Source organism: Aspergillus multicolor (genome assembly GCF_047715735.1).
Source record: "Aspergillus multicolor strain CBS 133.54 unplaced genomic scaffold BDW74scaffold_14, whole genome shotgun sequence".
Taxonomy (NCBI): Eukaryota; Fungi; Ascomycota; class Eurotiomycetes; order Eurotiales; family Aspergillaceae; genus Aspergillus; species Aspergillus multicolor.
In genome coordinates, this window is record NW_027395965.1 from 415,342 (window position 1) to 437,601 (window position 22,260).

The 22,260-nt window shown below is 47.5% G+C and overlaps 8 protein-coding genes across 8 annotated transcripts; 5 read left to right on the forward strand and 3 right to left on the reverse strand.

Moving 5' to 3' along the window:
- Positions 1-128: 128 nt before the first annotated feature.
- Positions 129-1,838, reverse strand: BDW74DRAFT_185543 (Zn(II)2Cys6 transcription factor; the record flags this gene model as incomplete). The annotated part of the gene is made up of 3 exons (XM_073731057.1): positions 1,413-1,838; positions 617-1,362; positions 129-549 (listed from the first exon to the last, which is right to left on the reverse strand). Exons 1-3 carry the CDS (start codon positions 1,479-1,481, stop codon positions 129-131), a joined length of 1,236 nt encoding a protein of 411 aa, XP_073583363.1. The 5' UTR covers positions 1,482-1,838.
- A 108-nt stretch (positions 1,839-1,946) lies between these two features.
- BDW74DRAFT_168251 (RTA1 domain-containing protein) lies at positions 1,947-2,983 on the reverse strand (the record flags this gene model as incomplete). The annotated part of the gene is made up of 3 exons (XM_073726797.1): positions 1,947-2,407; positions 2,477-2,719; positions 2,818-2,983. The coding sequence occupies 3 exons, from the start codon at positions 2,981-2,983 to the stop codon at positions 1,947-1,949; spliced, it is 870 nt and encodes a 289-aa protein (XP_073583364.1).
- A 439-nt stretch (positions 2,984-3,422) lies between these two features.
- On the forward strand, positions 3,423-4,434 carry BDW74DRAFT_168252 (RTA1 domain-containing protein; the record flags this gene model as incomplete). Its single annotated transcript, XM_073726798.1, has 3 exons — positions 3,423-3,597; positions 3,663-3,685; positions 3,769-4,434. 3 exons carry the CDS (start codon positions 3,423-3,425, stop codon positions 4,432-4,434), a joined length of 864 nt encoding a protein of 287 aa, XP_073583365.1.
- Positions 4,435-6,803: 2,369 nt separating this feature from the next.
- Positions 6,804-10,122, reverse strand: BDW74DRAFT_185547 (uncharacterized protein; the record flags this gene model as incomplete). Its single annotated transcript, XM_073731058.1, has 8 exons — positions 6,804-7,502; positions 7,552-8,137; positions 8,200-8,366; positions 8,668-9,392; positions 9,432-9,688; positions 9,719-9,771; positions 9,802-9,920; positions 9,957-10,122. The coding sequence occupies 8 exons, from the start codon at positions 10,120-10,122 to the stop codon at positions 6,891-6,893; spliced, it is 2,685 nt and encodes an 894-aa protein (XP_073583366.1). The 3' UTR covers positions 6,804-6,890.
- Positions 10,123-10,914: 792 nt separating this feature from the next.
- On the forward strand, positions 10,915-12,044 carry BDW74DRAFT_154310 (uncharacterized protein). The gene is made up of 2 exons (XM_073724662.1): positions 10,915-11,660; positions 11,729-12,044. The coding sequence occupies exons 1-2, from the start codon at positions 11,574-11,576 to the stop codon at positions 11,894-11,896; spliced, it is 255 nt and encodes an 84-aa protein (XP_073583367.1). The 5' UTR covers positions 10,915-11,573; the 3' UTR covers positions 11,897-12,044.
- A 325-nt stretch (positions 12,045-12,369) lies between these two features.
- Positions 12,370-13,988, forward strand: BDW74DRAFT_154311 (uncharacterized protein). Its single transcript, XM_073724663.1, has 2 exons — positions 12,370-12,491; positions 12,539-13,988. Exons 1-2 carry the CDS (start codon positions 12,437-12,439, stop codon positions 13,903-13,905), a joined length of 1,422 nt encoding a protein of 473 aa, XP_073583368.1. The 5' UTR covers positions 12,370-12,436; the 3' UTR covers positions 13,906-13,988.
- Positions 13,989-15,251: 1,263 nt separating this feature from the next.
- On the forward strand, positions 15,252-15,973 carry BDW74DRAFT_154313 (uncharacterized protein). Its single transcript, XM_073724664.1, has 2 exons — positions 15,252-15,375; positions 15,447-15,973. Exon 2 carries the CDS (start codon positions 15,560-15,562, stop codon positions 15,893-15,895), a length of 336 nt encoding a protein of 111 aa, XP_073583369.1. The 5' UTR covers positions 15,252-15,375; positions 15,447-15,559; the 3' UTR covers positions 15,896-15,973.
- Positions 15,974-16,529: 556 nt separating this feature from the next.
- BDW74DRAFT_178737 (uncharacterized protein) lies at positions 16,530-17,709 on the forward strand (the record flags this gene model as incomplete). Its single annotated transcript, XM_073729264.1, has 3 exons — positions 16,530-16,975; positions 17,051-17,611; positions 17,670-17,709. The coding sequence occupies 3 exons, from the start codon at positions 16,530-16,532 to the stop codon at positions 17,707-17,709; spliced, it is 1,047 nt and encodes a 348-aa protein (XP_073583370.1).
- Between the last annotated feature and the right edge of the window lie 4,551 nt (positions 17,710-22,260).

Sequence of the window (22,260 nt, forward strand, 5' to 3'; positions counted from 1 at the left end):
CAAAGTCTTACCAGCGGACCTACCAATTACGGCTCGCAAAGATACGAACATATGTAGTCGTCGAAAAGAACTGTCATGGCCATGTTCCTATATCAGGCCGTGGCCTACTATACCTAGAAGGCTGATATTCACCCACCCGCCAAAACCCCCCTCGGCCAACCCAAAAACTCCCTATATTCCCCATCCAACGCCTCCTCGGCACACGCCAACCAAACACCCCCCTGTCCGCCCACGAACCAATACTGCCGGAACGCGTGCAGCTGCGCGCAGTAGAACGCCAGGAGCACTAGCGCAACAGGGTGGCGCTGCTGCAGGAACGCAAAGAATTCCTCTTCTATGGAGAGCGGCCACATGTAGAGCATGCCGCACTCGAGGGGCTGGGCGGCGTTGCAGGTTTCAATGCAGACGAAGGTTGCTTTTAGGCGGGAGAGGGCTTGGAGGAAAGTTGGTTGTGCTGAGGTTGGGATTATGGGGGTGGTTGTTATGAGGCGTTCCAGGGCTTCTAGGTTCGGGGTGAGGTTTTTGAAGAGGGGGGTTGAGGAGGGGTTTCTAGGAGACGGGATGTTAGTAGGTTGCGGTAAGGTAAGATAGCTAAGATACGGAATGAAAGCCTCACGACGCAGCAATCTGATCATCCATGAACTCCCGCAGAAACAAATGCTCCAGAGAGCTCTGCCGGATATTGTCGAAGAACGGGTACAGCACCAGGGTCCCGCGACACAGGACCAACAGCTCCAGAATCGACGATAGCCCGTTGCCGTTGTCAAGGTGCGTATGCGAGTGCTCCATCGGCGACGCATAGATATACACCATGACCAGACTCGAGAAGCAAAACAGCGCGTGGCAATTGTCCACTGACGGTGCAACGATCAGCCGGCGGTACGTCCGGAGCCCCAGCGACATATGGAACCCCGCGAGCGCGAGGTAGTGGGTGTACCGCCCGGGCTTGAGGAAAGCGAGATGCGAGGCGGCGAGACCGAGCAGCCCGTGCATGAGGAACTCGTGCGCGTACGCGATTTCGGGGACGGCCACCTGCCACGTTTCCTGCATTTCGGGCCGCTGTGCAAAGGCTTTGGAGGTGTGCAGGGTGTAGTGATGCATCAGCTCGGCATCTTGGGCGGTCCATTCGTGGGGGAGCCATGTCCCGGTTGAGAGTCTGGGGGCGAGGGGGTCGCCTAACCCACTGTTCGCTGATGCTGATGCTGGTACTGATGATAGTCTGCAGCACCCAGGGCCTCGGATGTCCGGGAGGAGCACGCTCATGTCATTATTGCTTGGGATGTCGGGGGTGGCGCTACGGGTGTCAAAGGTGCAGGTCATGCCGCGCCGGGTGCAGTTGCGGCAGGGGCGGTCTTCGTCACACTGTCGATGTCAGTAAACATCAAAATAGCATGTCAGACCGGGAAATCTACCTTAATCCTCCGGCGCTTGCACTGGTCACATCCATTCCGGGACTTCTTGTGCGATCTTCGCGTGGCCATGGTCGGCTGGCTCGTATCGGGGGTGCGAATAAGAGCGCCGGACGCGAGAGCCACGAGGGATGCGTGGGTCTGACGTCAGGAGAGACGGATGAATGAGAGATTTCAAGCGCAGCTGGCAAAACTCTCCAACATAAAACTCCGCGAACGGTGATACCTAGAAACAATTGCAGTTGTTCCAAAGAGGTACGAATACGGAGCGAACACGAGGAGAGAATTGCAGTGGAGACGAAGAAGAACTCCACTCGCTTAAGATGCATTTATTCTAGCCAATAGGAGCCTTTTATCTCCAGCCCTGGTGGGTCACGTTAAAGGGGTCTCGACAGCCCTACCAGAGCGTACCATTATTATATAGTGAAGCATATGATTCGCTCTCAAACAGCGTATCAACGGTCTTGATTCCTAGAGGGAGTCAGTGGTCCGTTTTTATACTAAAACAGAAAGAATTGCTTTAAATATACCATACAGTCAAGAGTTCTCCTCTCCCAGCATGCCCATCTCAGCCTCCACCCCCCTATCCTTCCCCTCCCCCACCAAGACCGCACTGGGATGACACACATTCATAAAAACCATGGCAAAAAACATCAACGCCGAGTCAAACACATACATAAACACCTCATGGCTAATCAGATATCCATCATTTCCTTGCGCGTACTCAATAAGCCTAAACACCGAACGCACAAGGATCAGCACGCTGGCTGCATAGAGTCCCACCAGGACACTCTCCCAGCCTCGTCTCTTCTGCTGCCGCAGGGATAGGTCAAGCGCAGTTACCTGCGATGTTGGATTGCGTCTGATCCGCCGGTGAAATAGTCCACAGGTTACCATAAAGACGCTAAAGAAGAGAAGTTGAACGGATAGGCCGCCGATCGTAATGTTCTCGCCGAGTTCGTAGCTTGATATTGTTCCCGAGGCCATGATTCCGCCACCTTATAGCTCGTCAGTATCATATTGCCCAGCATACCTACACTTAGAACGAGGGGTTAAGGGGGACTCACCCGCAGCCTGCATCACAAATGCAATCACATCCCCCGTCACAAAGATCTTGGTCATCCAGCGTACAGAAACAAGACTGAGCTTCTGCGCATGCAAGTATGTAATCAGCCGCCCGAGGACCATGTAGATCGAGGCGGCGTAGAGCGGGGGCGCGAGGAGAATCAGGATTGTCTGGATGCTGTAGATGGGGATTGACTCTTTATTGCTGTGTGCGATGATGCGGCAAATATAGCCGATGATTTGGACTGTCGGAGAACCCTTATTAGTATCTTCATTTTGCTTAATGGCAGACAAGCTGTCTAGTGCAAGTTGACACATAGACGAAAGGGGTCGGAGTACATACAGACTCCGCCAACGACAAAGGCGATGAAGTACCAGGCTCGCCGGGACCAGATCTGATAGACATGGTACAATGTTGTCAGAAAGAATAGGGCTACAAAGAGCCCTGCTGCGCCCTGGTTGGGGGTGTATCTGTAGAGTTGGAAATCGATGAACCCGTCTTCGGCCATTGTATTCTGGGGTAGGAGGTGAAGGGACGAAAAAGACGGTGACTGCATATGCATGAGCACTACCTGGTACTTATACCTGCTGCTAACCATGCATCCATGGACGGCACAGCAGTTTCTTTCCATCTACCCCGTAGTGGACCTGGCATTCCGGGGTCTTTCCCAACAGAGTACGAGCACGAGCACGGATACGAATCCGCCTCCACTACAACAGCTTACGCGGAGTATGCTTGGAGTCAGGCCAATCCACCCGTTTGATTCTAGATATGGGCCTCTTCAAGCTGCTGCCTGCCTGGAGTGTCCCTTCTCCCACTATAAATGCTGACCCTCATATTCACCTCAGCTTCCAGTCCGCAAAAGCCAGTGCCACCCACGCTCCTTATCCTCTCTGCGTTCTTTACACTCGTTGATCGTACCTTTCCACTCATTTACACCTTCCAAAATGTCCACCGACGCCGAATCCGAATCCGTAGACTTCAGACTCTACAGATACAACCCCTCACTCGGCGCCGCAGTCCTCTTCACCATCCTCTTCCTCATCGCCTCCGCAATCCACACCTACCAAGCCCTGCGCACTCGTACCTGGTTCCTCATTGCGTTCGTGCTGGGCGGATACTGTGAGCCCTAACCCCCTCAAACGCCAATCTATGAACAGAACTAATCTCGTTATTCGCACCTGCAGTTGAATGCATAGGGTACATCGGCGTACGTCCACCTTAGCTCCAGCTCCAGCTCCAGTCCGATCCTTCCCTCCTTTCTCTGACACTATGCTATTGTATGGCATGCAGCGCGCAGTATCCGCCACCGAATCCCCCACCTTTAGTCTAGGACCGTACATCACCCAAACCCTCCTGCTACTAATCGCCCCGACACTCTTCGCCGCAAGCATCTACATGGAACTCGGGCGATTGGTCATTCTCACCTCCGGCGACGCCTACATCTCTATCCCGCGCCGGTACCTCACAAAAGTCTTTCTGGCCGGCGACATCCTCTCCTTCATCATGCAGGGCGCTGGCGGGGGTATAATGGCATCAGGCACACTGAGCGCCGTGCAGACCGGCGAGAAAATCATCATCGGCGGCCTAGTAATACAGCTTCTATTTTTCTCGGTGTTCGTGTATACGGCGGTCCGGTTCCATGTGGGACTGAAGAGGAGGGGGACATCGAGTCCCGCGTTTTCAGGGAAGGCATTACCGCCGTGGCGCCGGCATATGCGGGCGCTGTATATTGGAAGCGGGCTGATCTTTGTACGCTCCTTGTTCCGGCTTGTGGAGTATGCGCAGGGGAATGGGGGGTATCTGGTTAGCCATGAGGTGTACCTTTATCTCTTTGATGCGGTGCTTATGGTGGGCGTTATGGGGGTTTTCGGGGTCCTGCATCCGAGTGAGGTTTGTGCTTATTTGAAAGAGGGAGGGAGGGGGAAGGTTGTGTATAGGGTGATATGGGTGAGGTAGGTGGCGACTGGGTCTGGAGGGGCTTATGGTGGGTTGGATATGGGTTGTTGACATCTGGACCAGAGAGTTGGGGCATAGCCGGCGGGAGTAGGACTGAGAAGGGCTATTACCTATCCGGTGCTTCCATATAGGCCAGGAGCTGGAGTTTTGTACCTAATGTAAGGTAGAGGGCACGGGTCCACGGGGACAATCACTGTTGCCGCTGAGTAGATATGTACAAATCAGATCACCATCGCATTGAAACATCAGGCCCTAAACCCCCGAAGTATACGAACTCCTTGCCCGAACCCTCGCCCCAAAGGCATAAAACACCCACGGCAGGGGCGCAAACGCCGCAGCCACGAACCCCAGCAGGCTTGAAGCCCACGCGAAGCCCAGGTTATTGTACACTGTACGGTTGAATAAATACCATTAGTTATCTCTACCTTATTAAAGCGCACGGTCGAACGTGATCATAATAGGTGAGAGGGAAATACGTACTCGCAATCGTAAACAGCGGAAACGACCCGCCGACCAGATACCGCAGCAGCCCGTTTGCGGCGAGTGCCGAGGCACCGTAGGAGGCGCCGTAGACTTTTGTTAGGTAGAGAGCTGTGGAGACCTGCGCACGCCCGTTATACGCCATTAGTTGATGGTAGAATTACGCGGGTAAGGAGGGGTGGTGGGCACATACAAAAACCATGATATTGGCACACCCAAAGAGGCCCAATGCAATTATCCCGCAGATCCAATGGATACCCGGGTTTGTCGTCGTCCACGCGAACATGAACAGCGACCCTGCCATGAGCGGGCCGCCGAGCATGGCGGGGTAGAGGGTGTGTTCTGGTGGTGCCGGCGTGGAGGTATATCTGCGCGAGGAATAATTGACGCTGAGAATGAGTACACCCGCGCCGACGATACACCCTAGCGCCAGGGCAATAAAGATGAGGCCGCACTGGCCGAGCGAAAAATTGTAGACCGTAGTATAGACTAGCGGCACACAAGCCAGGAAGCAGAAGAGGACAGAGAAATTCAGGCTCGAGTACAGGCTGCAGAGAAGGACGGTGGGCTCAGTGAGGAGCATGTAGAGTGGTCGGGTTAGGGTTAAGGTGAGGATGGCCTTGATCCCCGCCATTCCAGACGGTATAGGGTTTGACGGGACAGGAAGACCCAGCTTGGCCGCTTGCCTGCGCATAATAGGCTTCGCGTACGTCTCCTGCGCCCCGAAGCTAAACAGCCACAGGCCAGCACCGAGAAAGAGCGTTGTCCACTGTGACCATTGCCACCCCTTATACTCGGCGACCCAGCCACCAACAAGAGATCCGAACGCTGGGCCCAAGAACGCCGTCGTCATAAGAACAACTACACCGCGGTGCGCAGCTGGCCCGGTCCAGATGTCCATGATCGTCCCGGCCCCCACGGCAAGGGGTGCGGAGATGAAGAGGCCCGCGAAGAGACGGCAAATAGACAAGGAGGCTATATTCGTGCTGAATCCAGCGCCGAGGATGAAAAGGAGGGAGAGCGGCGTCACGAGGAGATAAATCAGGCGTCGGCCGTATGTCTCACTCAGTGGCGCAGCAATCATGGGGCCGAATGCGAGGCCATAAACGTAGGTTGTGAAGGGGACGAGGGAGGTTGTGGTGCCCGTGTGAAAGGTTTCCTGAGTGTGGGTGTGGGATGGAGAGTAGATTGCCAGGGCGAAGGAGCTGTTACGCCATTAGCTTAAATGCCGCTATATGATCTGGCTGACTACTTGCATGAGAAGACAGAGAAGAGAAGGTACGGCAGCGTTGTAGAGCTTTTTAGGCCGGGTCCAATTTTTGGCGTTGGCTGAGTCGGTGTCCCAGTTGGGGAGAGACTCCTTGTTGGTTTTTAGTAAAGCTACCATGTTGGAGATATACCGTTCCTGCATACAGTCATTGTTCTCGTGAGCTGGGACTGCGCAACATCTTATGTTGTTGCAGCTCGGAGACTTCGGCGACATTAGCCTAGGCGTATAGGGCTTGGTCTCCACTAATTCGGCGACTACCTATCTCCCTTAGTGATGGTGCAAACTAGTCTTTGTCATGAACGGTACTTTCCCCTAGAGCCAGGAAATAGTCATCCAATCATGCTTATAGTACGATAGAACGACCTCCCTCCCCGGCCCGGGCCTCCCTTAGCCCTTTTGTGCAGGGACGCAGGGCCATCTTTTTGGGAGGCGGTTAGGGCCTTGGTCGACGAGGCTATACACGGCCTTGAAAGGGAGAAAGCGGTCAAGTTGTTTGTGTCAATGCTATAACCTAGATAGAGACCAGTCGTTCATCTCAATCGCTCATAATTACAGAGTATTGTTACTCAAGACCTTCTGACAGGTCTAGTAGATGGTGGGTTTTCGGTGGGTTTTCGGTGGGTTTCCGAGCGATGAGATTCCGAAAGCTACCTTCACTTCGAAGGACGACGCAAGTCGAGGATAACTGAGAACTGTATGCTGATATTCAAGAATGCGAGGTCGATGATATCCAGTTCCTCTCATCTCTACCATCACCCGCCCCAGCTCTTTCAACATCTGGCCGACCCTGGATCTGATTCCGAAGCAGTCTAGACAATTCCTCGTTTGAGCCCGCTTCCCACAAGTACTCGCTGTCTGGGGGAGGAAACTGCAAATCGGATTGGTGTAGTAGCCGACCATTGTTTTCATGCTGTTGCAAGAGCATCCCACATAGATCACCACCAACAGAGCTGCACAAGCAAGAAATCCTATAGAGCGCCAGCCCTAATCTCTTGATCTCCTCAACCCCAACCCAGATGCAGGTGATGTTCTCGACACCACGGTATCGCTCCAGCATGCGTGGGTAGTAGAAGATATTGTTTTCAAGACAAGCTGAGACGAGGACGGAAAGGATATCGCGGTCTCTGGGTTGGAGGTTGAAAGTTAAGCTCAATTCAAAGGAGGGGTGGTTTGTCGCCAAAATCAGCGAGAAGATGAGGTAAAGGAGGATGCCCTGGTATGTCGCTATCGGCCATTGGGAAGTTGGGCCCCCGTCATCCTGCTCGAGTTCTTCTTGTCCAGGCTGATCTTGCAATGTGCATTTCCTGACCCAGGTGGTCTGAATAAGTCAGCGAATTCCAGTCAGATGCCGGTTCACTACCACGTACCCTGTGCTCCCAGATGGATTCCCCCAATTTATCATGGAGCTCAATCGCGGCTTCTTTTGCCTTCGGTGTCCCACTGTCCCATAGCCCAATCATCATGACAGCCTGAACCAGGAGCGGTGGCTCATGCGCGACATCAAATGTGCCTCGGTGCAGAATGGGCCAGTGGGGATGAAAATGGATGAAATAGAGGTGCACCCATTGCTGGAACCTGTCCTGTTCTAAAGAATTTGAGGTCGCCGAGACGTAGTCGAGGTCATGGCTATCATTTTGCTCCTGTCTCACTTCCCGAACTTCTTTACTCTGTTGTTCTCGCGGCTCTTGTTGATTTTGCAACTCCAAGGTCTCAGGATCAACCTCAGCATCAGTGTCGATATCGGCGTCGGCATCAGGCTCATGCTCAAGGGCAGGGTCTGGATGGTCAAAGAAACATTGATACCCCCTTTGCCGACACCGAGTGCACGGGTGTCCACCTCGACAACGTAGTTTTGCGCCTCGACACGCTTCACAAGCTTGCGATGCACGGACTCGCTCCAGCTTGGACTGAGAATCCGCATGGTCTCGCCGGACGTGCCGTCTAAGAGTGTCACTGCGTGCGAGTATTAGGAGATATCGAGTCAGGTGATACTGTGGTGGGTATCAGGACATTACCTTCGTGCGAACGTCCGGGTGCAGAACGGACATGCAGAGGCGAGACGGCCACTATGCTGGGCTTCATGCCGGCGGAGGTGCTCTTTGCGCTGGTAACTCGAGGTACACCCGGGGAGATGGCAAGCAAAGCGTCGCGGTTTGTTTGGCATTGTAATAGTATTCTCTTTCTGATGAGTTTGTAAATTTGTTAGATTTGCCGTGAAAGTTGAGATGCATCCCACCGGATCCGAAGTCGGAAGCCCACCATCTCGGCATCCCACCAACCCACCTACCCACTGATTATTACAAAGCCGTCACTCGCCACTCGGCGTCTAAGCAAGGGTTGGATGAACTAAATAAAAGCAAAGTTTGATTCAACCAAGAGTATAGTTATTATAAGCATCACGCAGTAAGAGGGAAACCAAGAAGCTGCCGATTGGTGCTAGCTGCGGCCTGGATCTCCCGCACGACGCCTCGGATGCCTTGCACGGCATGGGCAGCAATCGGCCAGGTCTCGCCAATGTTTTTCAGAATGCCGATATTGAGGGTGAGATACGGATGGTCGGCGCTCGAAAGTCCAACGCACTCGAGAGTAGACACGGCCAACTGGATAATCGAGCTTAGGTTCAAGACACAAGCAAAGAAAGGTGTGTGGTTGGCGACACCGGTTGAGGATGAAGCGATCTTTGAGAGGCTGGTGGCACTGCCGGTGACCTTTGTTGTATGCCCCTGAGGATTGCTTGAAGGCGATGAAAATATGTCTGGCTGAGAACAGAAGATCTGGCTGGTGATGGGGAGGAAAGCCACGAGAGTTGAACGAGGGAAGTGGAGGTAGATAGATGCGCAGTGCACGAGCGCCATAGCCTGGAGCATCATCTCATCAATCCTTCCCGTCGAGTCGAGCATACTGCGCTTCGAACTTGGCAATTTGTGAAACCAGCTGGCGATGGTCACACTGAGAGCGTCCAATGCTTCCTGATTGAGATGGCCCTTGCCAGCCAGAAGACACTTGCGAAGGAGCAGCGCAGCTTCAACTCGATATGCGAAGGAGGAAAATTGGTTGTCGTCGCAGAGGATGCTCTCTCGCTCTAAGTCTGTTATGGTGGCCGATTTGATAGCCGCACAGCCGTGATCGTACTCTGTTTGCTCACATGGCAGGGGCACGTCAAGGGTGTCGATAGGACATTGCAGGACACCGTCCACTTGTACTGCGGCTAATAAGACGTCCGTAACCACGATCTCCCACCAAGTACGGCGACGACACTCCGCTTGTGTGGGATCCTCAAAATTTACTGCATCGGACGTCTCGCGACGGTGTAGTCCCAATTTCAAAGCTCCTTGGATAGCCTGTGCTAAGCAGGACCTCGCCTCGGTCGGTTGCTGCCGTCCGTGAAAGACAATCGCTAAGAGGAGGAATGCCTGGACCTGCTCGAGGCGTGTCTCCATTACCTGGACAGTAGCGAGGAGCGCGTTACTGTCAGGGGCGATTTGACCGGGGAGATAATGCAAGCTGATAAACTCGACCACATTGACAAGGAACGGTGCTGGCTCTGACTGTAGAAAAACGTCCATCGGTGGAAGAAACGGATGGGCCTGGTGGAAATGCAGATAGTACAGCGAGACCAAGCGGTAATTCTGGTCTGGGAACGGAAAAATGGAATCTATTTCGTGCGGCTGGTGCTGGATCAAAGGATCAACAGTCGCCAACATGCTCGAATCGACCTGGCTCAATGGTGTAGATACTGTTCGAAGGCCAGTTCCAGTAAGGGGGCCATGACGTGTCTTGCGGCCGCGTCGAGAAGGCACGAAATGGCAGGACAGATTCAGGGAGGTGCATCGCGAGCAGCCAGCCAGGTTCCCATCGCATTTCAGATGTTTGTCTCGGCAATTGACACAAGCTACTGAAGAAACCAGGGTTGATGGTGCAGAGTCGGTCGTATTCATGTTGATTTTCTTTCGTGCAAGGTGGATGCTCAGGTCAAGATGAATAGCACATGAAGACAGTCAACAAGAGGCAAGCGCTGACTCATCGCGGCCATTCGCCCTCTCGCTTAAATATATATAGTTGCCATGCCATTTGAACACCAAACAACAAACAACATAACTCCCCCTGCCAAAGACTCCTTTGAGATAGAAAACAGCCATGTCCACAATCACAGGCTGTTGATATGAACCTGATCACTTGAAAGTACTTGGACCCCAAAAGGCTTAGGTCTCGGACTAATCGCTTAGGCCGTCGAAGCAATTCACCGAGACAATTCCATACTGCAACCTAGCCATCTATCCTAGGTACTGGTTGAAACCTCCTACATGTAGTTACGCGCTACTGCTATCAACAATTCTCACCTCACCTGGGCATCTAGAGCCCAACCACCCGCGCAGGGCAAAATAACCGCGGAGGCGCCCCTCCCCGCAGTAACCCGAAGCCCTTCTCTCTACAAGAGTCATAGGGAGAACTATGTATACCTTTCTCTCGTTGATAAATCTTTCCGTCTATCAGGTTAAGATCGAGGACGCAACAAGAGATCGAAGCAGTGTGGTGCCTAGCTGCAAGTAAGCCTTGCTTATGCGTTCGCCCTTGCTAGGTTGAATCTTTCCAAAAACTCTTTGGATTCACCTGACATCCTAGTATGTAGGAATATCACGGTACACATCGCTTCCATGTTAGATTACCCAAGTTTTCCATCCGAAGAGCCTTGAAAAGCCAGGGCAGAACCCGTAGGTAAGAACGGAATCTTTCAATGTATAATGCACTGCCAAGTAAACCCTACAACAAGAAAGACCGAACTATGGTAGGTAATAGAAATTAAGGAACCGGAGGAAAACGACACATAACGACAGTCAACAAAAAGCAGGCGCTGACTCTTCATTCGCATTCTTTGCTCATAAGCTCTCTATAAATAAATATGCTTAGTAGCCTGGCTACTCCAAGACATCTCCACGTCGAATAATGACCACTTAAGGACTTTGGAAATGTTGATCTTCGCCTTTTCCAATCCTTATGCGCATTAAGGGCCACCCCCTGGCAAGAACTAGCATGCAAAGATATATAGAAAGAATAGTTTAACCATACATATAAACGAGAAGCTTGGCTCCTCCGGAGGATACCTCCCCAGAATCCTCCGTCTTCCCTTCCAGGAGCAGAAGGTTATTCTCAAGCCTTCTAGGCTTGTTGCCTTATCAGGACGAATAGTCGAAGCTTGCCTTCAGCATTCTGTTTTGCGCTAATGGCGATTCTGCCATTCGACAGACAACATGAGCATTATATCTAGCCTGGTGCGGAAGTATGGCTTGAAACTCGTCCGTGGCCGAAGCGGGAGAGGCGAAGAACCGAGAAGTCGCAATGGCAGGCGGAATATTTTTGGTTTGGGACATGTTGGGCTTTATTTTGCGCGATGGCTGGGTATAAAAGTGTTGCTAGTTCGGTTTCGACAGTTCAAATGTGCCTAGGTAGACCTTGTCCGGAAGCCCTAAGTACCATACTGCAGCGCGGTTAGGGTCTATCTGTGCAGAATCCACCCAAACAGAAGCGTGAGACAATCTAACGTACCTGAAAGTATCCTATCGGTCCCTGTTATCCGATTGGTCGCTCAAGAGCCGTTTGGACAAAGACTGGCATATTAACGGAGGGAATTGGTGGAGAAAATCATGGAGGCTTCTCGGAAAGACAGGTCACAAATGGCGTCAAACCCGCGGGCTTCCAAGGTTCCCTGGGTAAATGTCCGAGAAGGCTTGAATCAGGGACAAGCCCGAGAGCGTTATGTCATTGCCCCAAAGCTTCTGGGCATGCGGCTCGTTGTGGCAGTCGCGACCCCAGCCACAACCCATGACCCAAACGGAAGGATCGACGAGAGCGAGACCGAAACCGAGACAGAGACCGAAGGGATCTGGGACTCCGCGTGGCTGTCCCTGCACTTAAACACTTAGTCCGCTTGGCAAACAACTTCCAAGCCACGTTGATGCCCTTAGCGTGCGGCATCTCTGCTAAATATGGCAATCTCCAGGGCTGGCGTGACCTTAGCGGGTCTTGATAGGTGGACACGGCCTGGACGCAGGCTGAGCGTCTCCAAGTCCGGCGCCACGTCCTCTTTTGGGAGGATTCCTGCAGGCTTCAGCCTTTGGCGCGGGCAAACGATGTTATTTATCTACGGCGCGGTGGGCGAGGAAAATTCTATGATCCTCCAGCTTCTCCGTCGCTGCCAGCACTCGGCATCCTGTGCAATAACGATTTGCACAACGACCATCTGCACTCGACAAGATGCGATCGACTGCGTATGGCTACGATGCGCTTGAGATTCAGGAGGGGAGCAAGGGTATGTCAAGCCTCAAGTTCGAGGCTCTCAGTCGCTGATATCTCCAGACACATACTCCTGCAAGCGAGTCGACTGGGGCGAGGCCATCTGGTACAGATCGTACCGCTGGTACAGAAGAGCTCTCATCTGGTGCACCTGGTTCTTTATCGTCCTGGGAGCGATCAACGTCATCGCCATCGCTGGGCTCTTCATCCTGATGATGGTCAAATTCTACAACACCACGTACCCGGACTTTGACTTCTACAAGAACTCGCGATTCGCAGAGTGCGCCGCCAGCATTCCCACCATACCAGTCAACTGCAGCACGATGGCAGATATCGCGGCCGGATTTGACAACCCGGGTCAGTACTACATCTGGGGGTCGAAGCTGACCATCTCTCCCAATTGGACAACGGAAAGTACATCCTACGAGTGGTGTGATGTGATGAGCTGCTTCAGCGACTTCAAAGTCATCCCCTCGTCCGTCAACCGTCGGGCCATGGGAGGTACGCTCTTTGGCGGCTGGTGGTTCACTAGCTTCAGCGCCTTGAGCGCCCTGTGGGCATTCAAAGGTATCTGTCCGTACTTTGACAGCGACGAGTCGGAAAAGCCATGCAGAGGCATCCGGGATCTCGGATTTCTCGACTGGGTCTTCACAATCTGGGATATCTGCGGGCCTACCCTGTGGTGGTGGATCTCCTTTGGTCTCACCGTTGCGCGGCACGACCCCCGACCGTCGCTCTCTACGCTCGCCTGGACGGTCAGCTGGAAGTACTCCTACCTCGTCGAGTACCATCCCTACCGCTGCCTCCTCGCTCGTTCTCCAGGGATTAGAAGAGCCCTTCCCTGGATCCTCCGCGTGCTCACGATCCTGCAATGGGGCGCCACCTTCTACCTCGTCTACACCATCCGAGCCACCACCTTTGTCAACGACCGCTACACCTGTCTCACCGACAATACCTCCGCCTGGCCAGGCACGTCCACCTGTACAGCCGAGCAGCTGTGCTCCAAGTCCTGGCTCTTCGGCAACTCCGACTTCCGCACCCTCGGCTACCAGCCCACGACCATGCCCATCGCCCTCTTCGCCACATCCACCCTCATGGTCCTCCTCTACCCACTGGAGCTCCTCGTCGCGAAGACATTCAACCTGTTCTCGCCCGGCACGATGAGCGCCAAGTCAATCAAGCTCTTTAAGCACTTTTTCTCGCCCATGTCCGGGCTCGCGCTGTGGGCCGTCGTCACGGTCGGCTTTGCGACGTATACGGGCGTTGCATCGGTCGGGACCAAGTTTAGCGCCGTGCATCGCGATGCACCCATTGCTATTGACTATCTCTGTACGGCGGTTAATGTGGGCGTCAGTCCGTGGCGGTATTATCTGGATATCAGCGAGTATGAGAGGGCGTTGAGGATTGTCATGTTGTGGTTTGGTGTATAGTGTGCTTAGTAGTGAGGATGCTTTTATACCGCGTTTGATGTCTATACAATCGCATACCTGAATCCTAAAATAATTTATGCGACCTTCCTTGCTATATTCTCGCCCGATAGATCCACTAGAACAAGTCAAGTTGGGTATGATGTTACGCTGCTTAACGCTCATCGACCTTGACCATATCCCGTGTCATAAGTCTGTCAGGTTGCTCATCTTTAGAGCTACTATAGTATCACGAGGCGCTTCCTATGCAGCCCAGGTGGGACAAGCCTGGGTCCTGTATGGATGACAAGTCTCGACTACGGCCAGCCGGTCGGTGGTGCAGGTGGCTACCATTACCATGGGCACTCCGATGCACCAGACAGCTGCTTCTTAGAGGAGAGAGATAGTCTTACTGCCGCGCCTTTATCAAACGGCATCGGAATTGGCATCGGAATCGGCCCCATTCTGTGTACCGGTTGGTGTTTTGACGAAAGAAGAGATGAAGAACTGGATGGATAACCGATTTACCTAGGTACCCAGGGAAAAAAGCTATTAGGAGATCATGATCTCCAACAGCGCAACTAGCGTTAACAAAAGGTCATGCAATGCATGGAATACCTATCACGGGCAGAAGCCGCAGACGTCCACGGTGTAGTTAGGTCGCTTCGAACAAAGCCTCGGTAAGGGAAAAGATCAAACAACACCAAGCAAACCACCTCAGATCCCATGCATGACCAGGAAAGAAGAAGAAAAAGAGCACCTCAAGAAGCGCATCAAGTGCGCGGGCTAAAGGTTAAGGTCGCACCTCCTCATCCTCATCCTCGTCCTCCCAAATAGGCACCCTTTACCGATTCCAGACCCCACAAGGGATACCCTCTCAGCCCTTCGCAGCCAGTGGTCGATCTCACTTCCATAGCCCAGCATGGAGCTCGAGGCCTCGAAGCGATAGTCCCTGTTGAGCGCAGAGCACCAGTAACAGAAAACGACGACGTCGCATTGGGCCGCGTATCTCGACCGGACTATATCCCGCTCCCCTTGGTAACACGGCAGCGCAGTATGGTAAGAGGCCGGAGGCAGGTCCGACGATGGAATAGGTACCTAGGTACCTACTGCCGCCGAACCTGAATCAGGCATCAGAGCAATCAACTCCATGTAGGATAAGAGGAAATGAGTTAGCAAAGGCGAGTCGTCATCAAGAGAAGCGTCATCGAATGGGATACAAGACTGGAGATGGACGCGTAACGATGAGGCCGGGGGTATGCCGGCCTTTGCAGCCATGACATGATGCCCTTCCGTACCTCCAAGCCAAACTTTCCTTGGACATTGTTCCCAATGGCTTTCATTTATTCGTGGCCACAACAGCTTTCCAGGACACTTCGACGGTGTTCTACCTCATTACCCACCCTGCATTGAAGATCCCAGCACTCTTATAATTTTGACTGGGACGCCACTTGCCGTATCATTAAACGACGAGGAGTAAAAGAGTACTCCCCGGTACGCTACACCTCGCTCGTCTGCGTTGATCGATAGATACTTTTGGCTGACCGTGTACATGTATGCCGCAGAACTTCCCTACCTACCTAGGGCTCCCGGCCACGGCTTAGTTCGAACTCGAAATAATGAAATCGAACGAGCAAGACCTCTACGTGGACCATTGCACGCCACATCGAACGCGACCATGGCTCATTTGGGAATCCCTAATATGTCGATCCAGCTTTGCAACTTTTGCCCCTTTCCCTCCGACCACGGACAACTGGGAGTATGCCAGAACCTCATCAGCATCGAGGAGAGCGAGGATGCCGAGGAGGGGGTGGCGCACAACGAGACTTATTTGAGCTTCCGCATCGCGATGTACGAGAAGGCCAAGGTTTTGGATCGATTCATCGATCACCAACAAGACTTTTTCTCGGCGCAGGATGACGAGTGGGGCACGATTTGGGGGCCACTCTCAAGCTCAAATGAGCTCTTGATCCTGGCCGGTTGCTCCGGCAAGCAAATCGCTTTTACAGCATGAGCTGTCCCTTCAGGGAGACACCCAGGCCAAGTGGCTCATCGCCAACAAGCACAAAAGAAGATATAAAAAGCCCTTCTTAGCTACTCCTTTTGGTACAAAGAGGCCAAAGCCCTCGGCCATAACCTCTTTATCATAGAGGCGGAACATTGTCCTTTAGGGTTTCAGGTCCTGGTTCCAACTGTCTTCGGCCTTCAGGTACCCAGTAGCAATCGACCATGGTTAGAAACTTCTGGAGGAAACGTTTTTCTTGCTTTTTAGGGCATGGCCGAAGCCGCCAGTCTTTTCATGTATGGACCGTTCCGCCCATGCTAAGTGACAACCCTTGATGACCTCGATGCCAAGGTCTATCTATTTCCGACACCATACTCCGTGATTCACACACTTGATGACGAGGTATTTCATATATCAAAGAGACAATTAGAGACATGAACCTTTGAATACGTATACGCCTACTCCGCCACCATGTCGGGAACCCAAACGGGTAAAGCTTGCGCCCATCATTGATCCACCATCAGGTCCATCAGGTACGGTATCCATGCATGGAAACCAGGTGTATATAAGGAGAAAGATTCCATCTCACGATCTGCAATATTAATCTTTTCCACTAGTCTATTCCTCCGAGCTCCGAAGAAGAATGACCCTCCCGACCCGCACCCTCGGCTCGGGCCCAAACGCCCCCCTCATCCCCTCAATGGGCCTGGGCTTCGGTAGCCTAAGCGGTTTCTACGGTTCCCCGGGCAGTCTCGAATCGAGACTATCGCTACTAGACCACGCGTACACTATTGGTCTACGCTTCTGGGATCTAGCCGACATCTACCTCGACGCCGAGGATTTGGTGGGCGAATGGGTGCGGCGTAATTCCAGTAAACGGGAGGACGTCTTCATCGCGACGAAATTCGGGCTCCAACGTCAGGAAAACGGGTCGCATAAGTTTCGCTCGGATCCGGGGTATGTGAGAAGTGCTTGTGAGAAGTCTTTGCGTAGGTTGGGCGTGGAATGTATCGATTTGTTTTATTGCCATCGTGTTGATGGGGTTACGCCGATTGAGAGGACAGTGGAGGCTATGGTTGAGCTGAAGAAGTATGTCTGCTTTCTCCGCCAGGAATATACGGTATAAAAGGGTCAATGGACGAACCTTTTGCTGATGAGGCACAGCGAAGGAAAAATCAAGCACCTTGGCCTCTCCGATGTCTCAGCAACGACCCTCCGCCGCGCACACGCAGTCCACCCCATCGCAGCCTTGCAGGTCGAATACAGCCTCTTCACGCTGGACATCGAGGCGCCGGGGCTGGATGTTCTTCAAACAGCGCGCGAGCTAGGCGTGACGATCATCGCATTCAGTCCCATCGGTCGCGGTATACTCTCTGGTCAATTCGCGTCCCATTCGTCTATTCCAGAGGGTGATCTGCGCAGGTTCTACCCGAAGTACGCGGAGGACAATTTCCCTGCTATTTTAAAGCTGGGCAAGGGACTGGAGGATGTTGCGGGTGCAATTTCCAAGAGAACAGGGAAGTCGGTTACGGCTGCACAGATTTCGCTTGCGTGGTTGCTTGCTCAGGGGGATGTTGTTCCTATCCCGGGCACGAAGTCAGCGGGTAGGATGGAGGAGAATGCGGCTTCGGCGATGATTGAGTTGAGTGAAGATGAAGTGAATGAGTTAAGGAGTCTAGCGGAGGAGGCGAGTAGGGGGATCCAGGGAACGAGGTATCCTGCTGCGTAAGTGTTCTTGTTCTCATCTTAAGGTGGTTGGTTAGGTGGCTGACTCGCGACTTAGGGTTATGGCTACGTTGCACTCAGGGACACCAGAGTTATAATTGATTGATATGAATAAAGAGGGTGGTTCAGACCTCCAGATTCGAACCATACCTAATATATAACTCAGCGGCCATTGGCAATGATGGTGTTAGTATGATCGGTATTGATATGAAGAATCAGTCACTGGGTATGGCCTTACTGTAGCCAAAGATGCTAAGGTTTCTTCACTTACTCCTAAGTTCCCCAAGACAATGATAGAGCTTGAGCTGCATGTCAAACCTATAAGATACCATGTGAAGGCATGGATCAATCCTTTTGGCTTAGTGGTATAAAGCAAGGCCCTTCTTAGTTGCCATAGTACCCCACCCAGTTCAAGACATTGGATGATCGTAGAACGTACCATAGCCCGATCATCCATTCTTTCAGCTCTCTACTCAATCTGGGCCATGACCGTTACCATGGGTTGCAGGGATCACCGTTCCATTTCTATCCAACATATCCGGGTCCGGAATGGTCACCTTGTGGCTAGCTTAATGCCTTGAGGAAGAAGGCTTACCTGTCACTTCACCGAGCTCGGCGAACGGAAATCAGGTGCCCATTTCTTCGTCCGATACGGCGGGGGTAATCCTACCTAGGTAGTAACTATGAAAGTACTATACTTTAATAGCATGTACTCAATATACTCTGTTTAGCACTGTCCCACACTCCGTACTGGTACTGCACCTCCCACAGCTATGGTACTTATATAATAAGCAGACCAGACCGGAGCCTACGCCCGCGCGATAACGGAGGCCAGCGAGATGCTTGACGAAGCCAAGCTATGTCAGGCATAATTCAGCCTGCCTGCAGCGGGGGGGGGGTGAAAAGTACCAAGTGCCATCTCGGAGTTCGTGCGGCTGAGACCCGTGGACAACTCCGCGGAGGATTCAGATATTGTCCGGTCGGGTCGTACAGAAGCCCATGCGGGGATGGAGGCACGACTGCAGGTGTCTGAGTCAGGACCCGCAGGGCTGAGACCTGCAGGTTGGAGGAGAGGGTAGGTGGCATTGACATTAAAAGCAGGTCCCGCCACTCGGGAGTTAGCTAACTGCATGGAATTTAACTTTACCCCTAGTATATAAAAAATTTAAATAACTATAAATTCCTTAAATTTTACCAGGAATATTAAGTATTTTTTTTTTATAATTTAAAGACTATTCCTAAAGTACTTAATAATTACTTAATAATTAATTATAATAAATCTTAAGGATCCTAGCTTTTTCCTATAAGATAATTTTTTTTAATTAATTAAGAGTAAATTAAGTAAGAAATTAAGTATTATATATTAATTAAAAATAATTTTAACTGGCTATTAAACACTTTTTAATTAATTAAGTTAATAAAAGTATTTTAATTTTACTTACTAATACTTTAAGAAACTTATTAAAAATTTAAAAGCTAGAATATAATAATAATTTTTTTAAATATTTATTAACTAATCTTAATAAGTATGGCTATATTATAAACATGCCTTTTAATTAATAAAGGGAAATAGTTAAAAATATAGTTAATAATATAAGTACTTATTTAATACTTAGTAAGTAATTACTAACTACTTAGTAAATTTAATATTATATTTAATAAAATTATTATAATAGGCCTTGCAGCTAGTTCTTATTTTTTAAAATATCTTACTTTAGCTTATTTTATTAATATTCTGGGGTAAGGATTTATAAACATGCAAGTATATAGCTTAAGAATATACACTATATTTATATTATAAATAATTTATAGGTTACTTTGCAAGGCATTTAACACAAGATTAGTAAGATTAAGAGAGATATAACTAAAAATACTATATATAAGTATAAGCACTTAACAAGCACTTAATAATTATTATATTACTAATTTTTAATAAATTTTACTGTATAGTAAAGAATCTTTTTAATAATTAATAATCTTATTATAAGTTTTAAAATTCCTACTAGCCATAACTATCTTAGGCTTTTATTCTGGTAACCTAACTACTTATATATTACTTATTAAGTGCTTTTTAATTAATATAAAATTTATTAGGTGGCTTTAACTTTTATATTAAATATATAAATATATTATTTAATCCTGCTAGTTATTATACCTATTAAGTTCTTAAAAATGGCTTAGTTCATGTTTAGTTTCTTAAACGCCTTTTTAAAAGTAAGATTATTATTAATATAAAGGAATGTGGTGTAATTAAGTTAGTTAAATTAAAGTCACTTTTTTATAATAAGTATTTAGGAAATACTACTTAACTATTTATTAACTGCTTGCTAAGTGCTTAATTAATATATAATCACCCCCAAGGACCTGGAAAATTAGTACATGCTAAATATAAGGTTACTTTTTACTAGTTAATTTTTATAAATCTTAATTATAATCCCTATTTTATTTTTACTTCTTATAATATTTATACACATGCTCCTTTACCTCCTTAAAAACCCCCAGCCAGAATTATAAATAAAATTTTGTAATTAATTAATTAGGCTTAAAGCCCAAGCTTAACACTTAATAAGTACTTTTAAAGTAGTTTTTAATTAATTATTAAGGCTATAAAATTATTATATAGGTTTTTTCCTAAAAAGTCCCGTGCTGTAGTTATTTTATGCTAAATATAATTATTATATAATTTAGTAGATTTATAATAGTTTCTTAAACCTGGACCTAATTAGGGCTATTATTAGGAAACAGCGCCTTTTATACTACCCAGCAGGTTAGGATATTAATAATATTATTTTTAAATTAGGCAAGAATATAAAACTTTAGGTAAGTACTTTATAACTAGCTAATAACTACTTAGGGACTAATTAAATACTGCTTAAGAGTATATTTAGGAGATTTATTAAAATAATAAATAAATTTTTATTATTTATTTTCTTAAAGACCAAGCTAAACTCCTTTATATTTTACCTTTAGTTAAGATTAATATATTATATAAACATGTTTAATTTAAAAAGCTAAAGGAGTTAGTATTTATTATATATTTAAATAATTAAAAAAAAAGTATATTATAAAGAACTGCTTTTTAAGTACTTATTAACTAGTTATTAATTACTTAAATTAGTTATTACCCTTTGCCGGGTTTTTATAACTAAGAATATCACGGAAGGCTACTATATTATTTTTAAGAAGGTTTATAATATAGTTAACAAGTTAACTAGTAAAAGGCTTACCTTTTATACTATTTATAATACTAGACTTTATACTCTTGTAATAAATATAAATACTAAATAAATTAAAGGTATGCCTTAATTACTTTCTAACTAGTTAATAAATAGTAACTAACTACTTAGTTTAAAACTATCTTAGTTTTTAATAAAAATTAACCTAAAATATTATTTATAACTCTGGCTCTTAAAGAATATTCTTATTTTATATTAGGTGCACTTTTTTTAAAATATTTATAGAATTATTTATAAAAACTATTTAAATTATTATCTTAGGGCATGAATGGCAGCACTTTTAAATTATAAATTTAAGAAGAATTATTAAAAATAATATAATTATTTAATTTATAAGTACTTTTTAACTAATTAAAAAACACTTTATAAGTACTTATTAATTAGCTACCTTAAAAGATTATAAAAACCTGGCCGTGTAAAACTAGGCTTAATATAAGAAAAATATAATTATTATAGCTAGTTTTAACAAGTACTACTTTCTTATTCCCTATTATATTTTTAATCTAGTTTGGAAGAGTATAAATATAGTTAAGTAAATATATAATAAGTTTAATTATTATAAAAAGCACTTAACACTTTTATAAGCTATTTTAAAGTAAGTATTAACTATTTTTATAGTACTTGTAAACTGCTTGCTAACTGCTTATTATATATATATAGGTTATGGAAGCTAGATATATAAAATATTTAGTAAAATTAAGTATATAACTTTTATAATATATAATACTAGCATGCAACTTAAATTCTTAAAGCAGGATATTTTAATTATATAGCTTACTTTAGTATATTTAATTTATACTTATAAAATATTTAATAAGTATTTTCCAAGCACTTTATATATACCTATACTAAGGCCTTTTATAAAGCTAGCTTAATAAAAAAAATCTAACTTTTTTAAATTAAATATTAAGAATAATAACTAATTATTCTTTTTATCTTCTAGTAATAAAAGGCTATTACAAAGAACTTTAAGTTAAAAAAATAATTAAAAAGGTAGTTAAAGCTAGTAAGAAAGCTCCCGGGTAAGATTAAGATATAATATTTTTTAAGTACTTAAAAACTATTTATTAAATACTTATTATTTACTTTACTAGCACCTTCTAGATTAGTTTTTAAAAAATTACTATTATAAATTTATATAACTAATCTTAAAATTCTAAGCTGTAAAAGTTAAAAAATAAGTTAAAAATTTAAAACTTAAAGGCTAAATTACTTATAAAATAAATTAAAATAAAAAAAAAAGTAAGAATTATATAAGTTAAAGTTAAAAAATTAAGAGTAATTTTAGTTATTAATTAGTTTTTAAGTATTTATAAAGTGGTTTATTAACTAAAAATTATAATAATTAAAATATATATTATTCCTGTATTTTTAATATATTTATAATTTATCCTAACCCTTTATATACCTATT

Bases quoted from the DNA above. Each gene is read 5' to 3' on its own strand.
- BDW74DRAFT_154313 (XM_073724664.1), top strand. From the start codon at position 15,560: ATGGCTCATTTGGGAATCCCTAATATGTCGATCCAGCTTTGCAACTTT.
- BDW74DRAFT_154311 (XM_073724663.1), top strand. From the start codon at position 12,437: ATGCGATCGACTGCGTATGGCTACGATGCGCTTGAGATTCAGGAGGGG. The intron at 12,492-12,538 runs GTATGTCAAGCC...TGATATCTCCAG, and splicing joins GATTCAGGAGGGGAGCAAGG to ACACATACTCCTGCAAGCGA.
- BDW74DRAFT_154310 (XM_073724662.1), top strand. From the start codon at position 11,574: ATGGCTGGGTATAAAAGTGTTGCTAGTTCGGTTTCGACAGTTCAAATG. The intron at 11,661-11,728 runs CTGCAGCGCGGT...AATCTAACGTAC, and splicing joins CGGAAGCCCTAAGTACCATA to CTGAAAGTATCCTATCGGTC.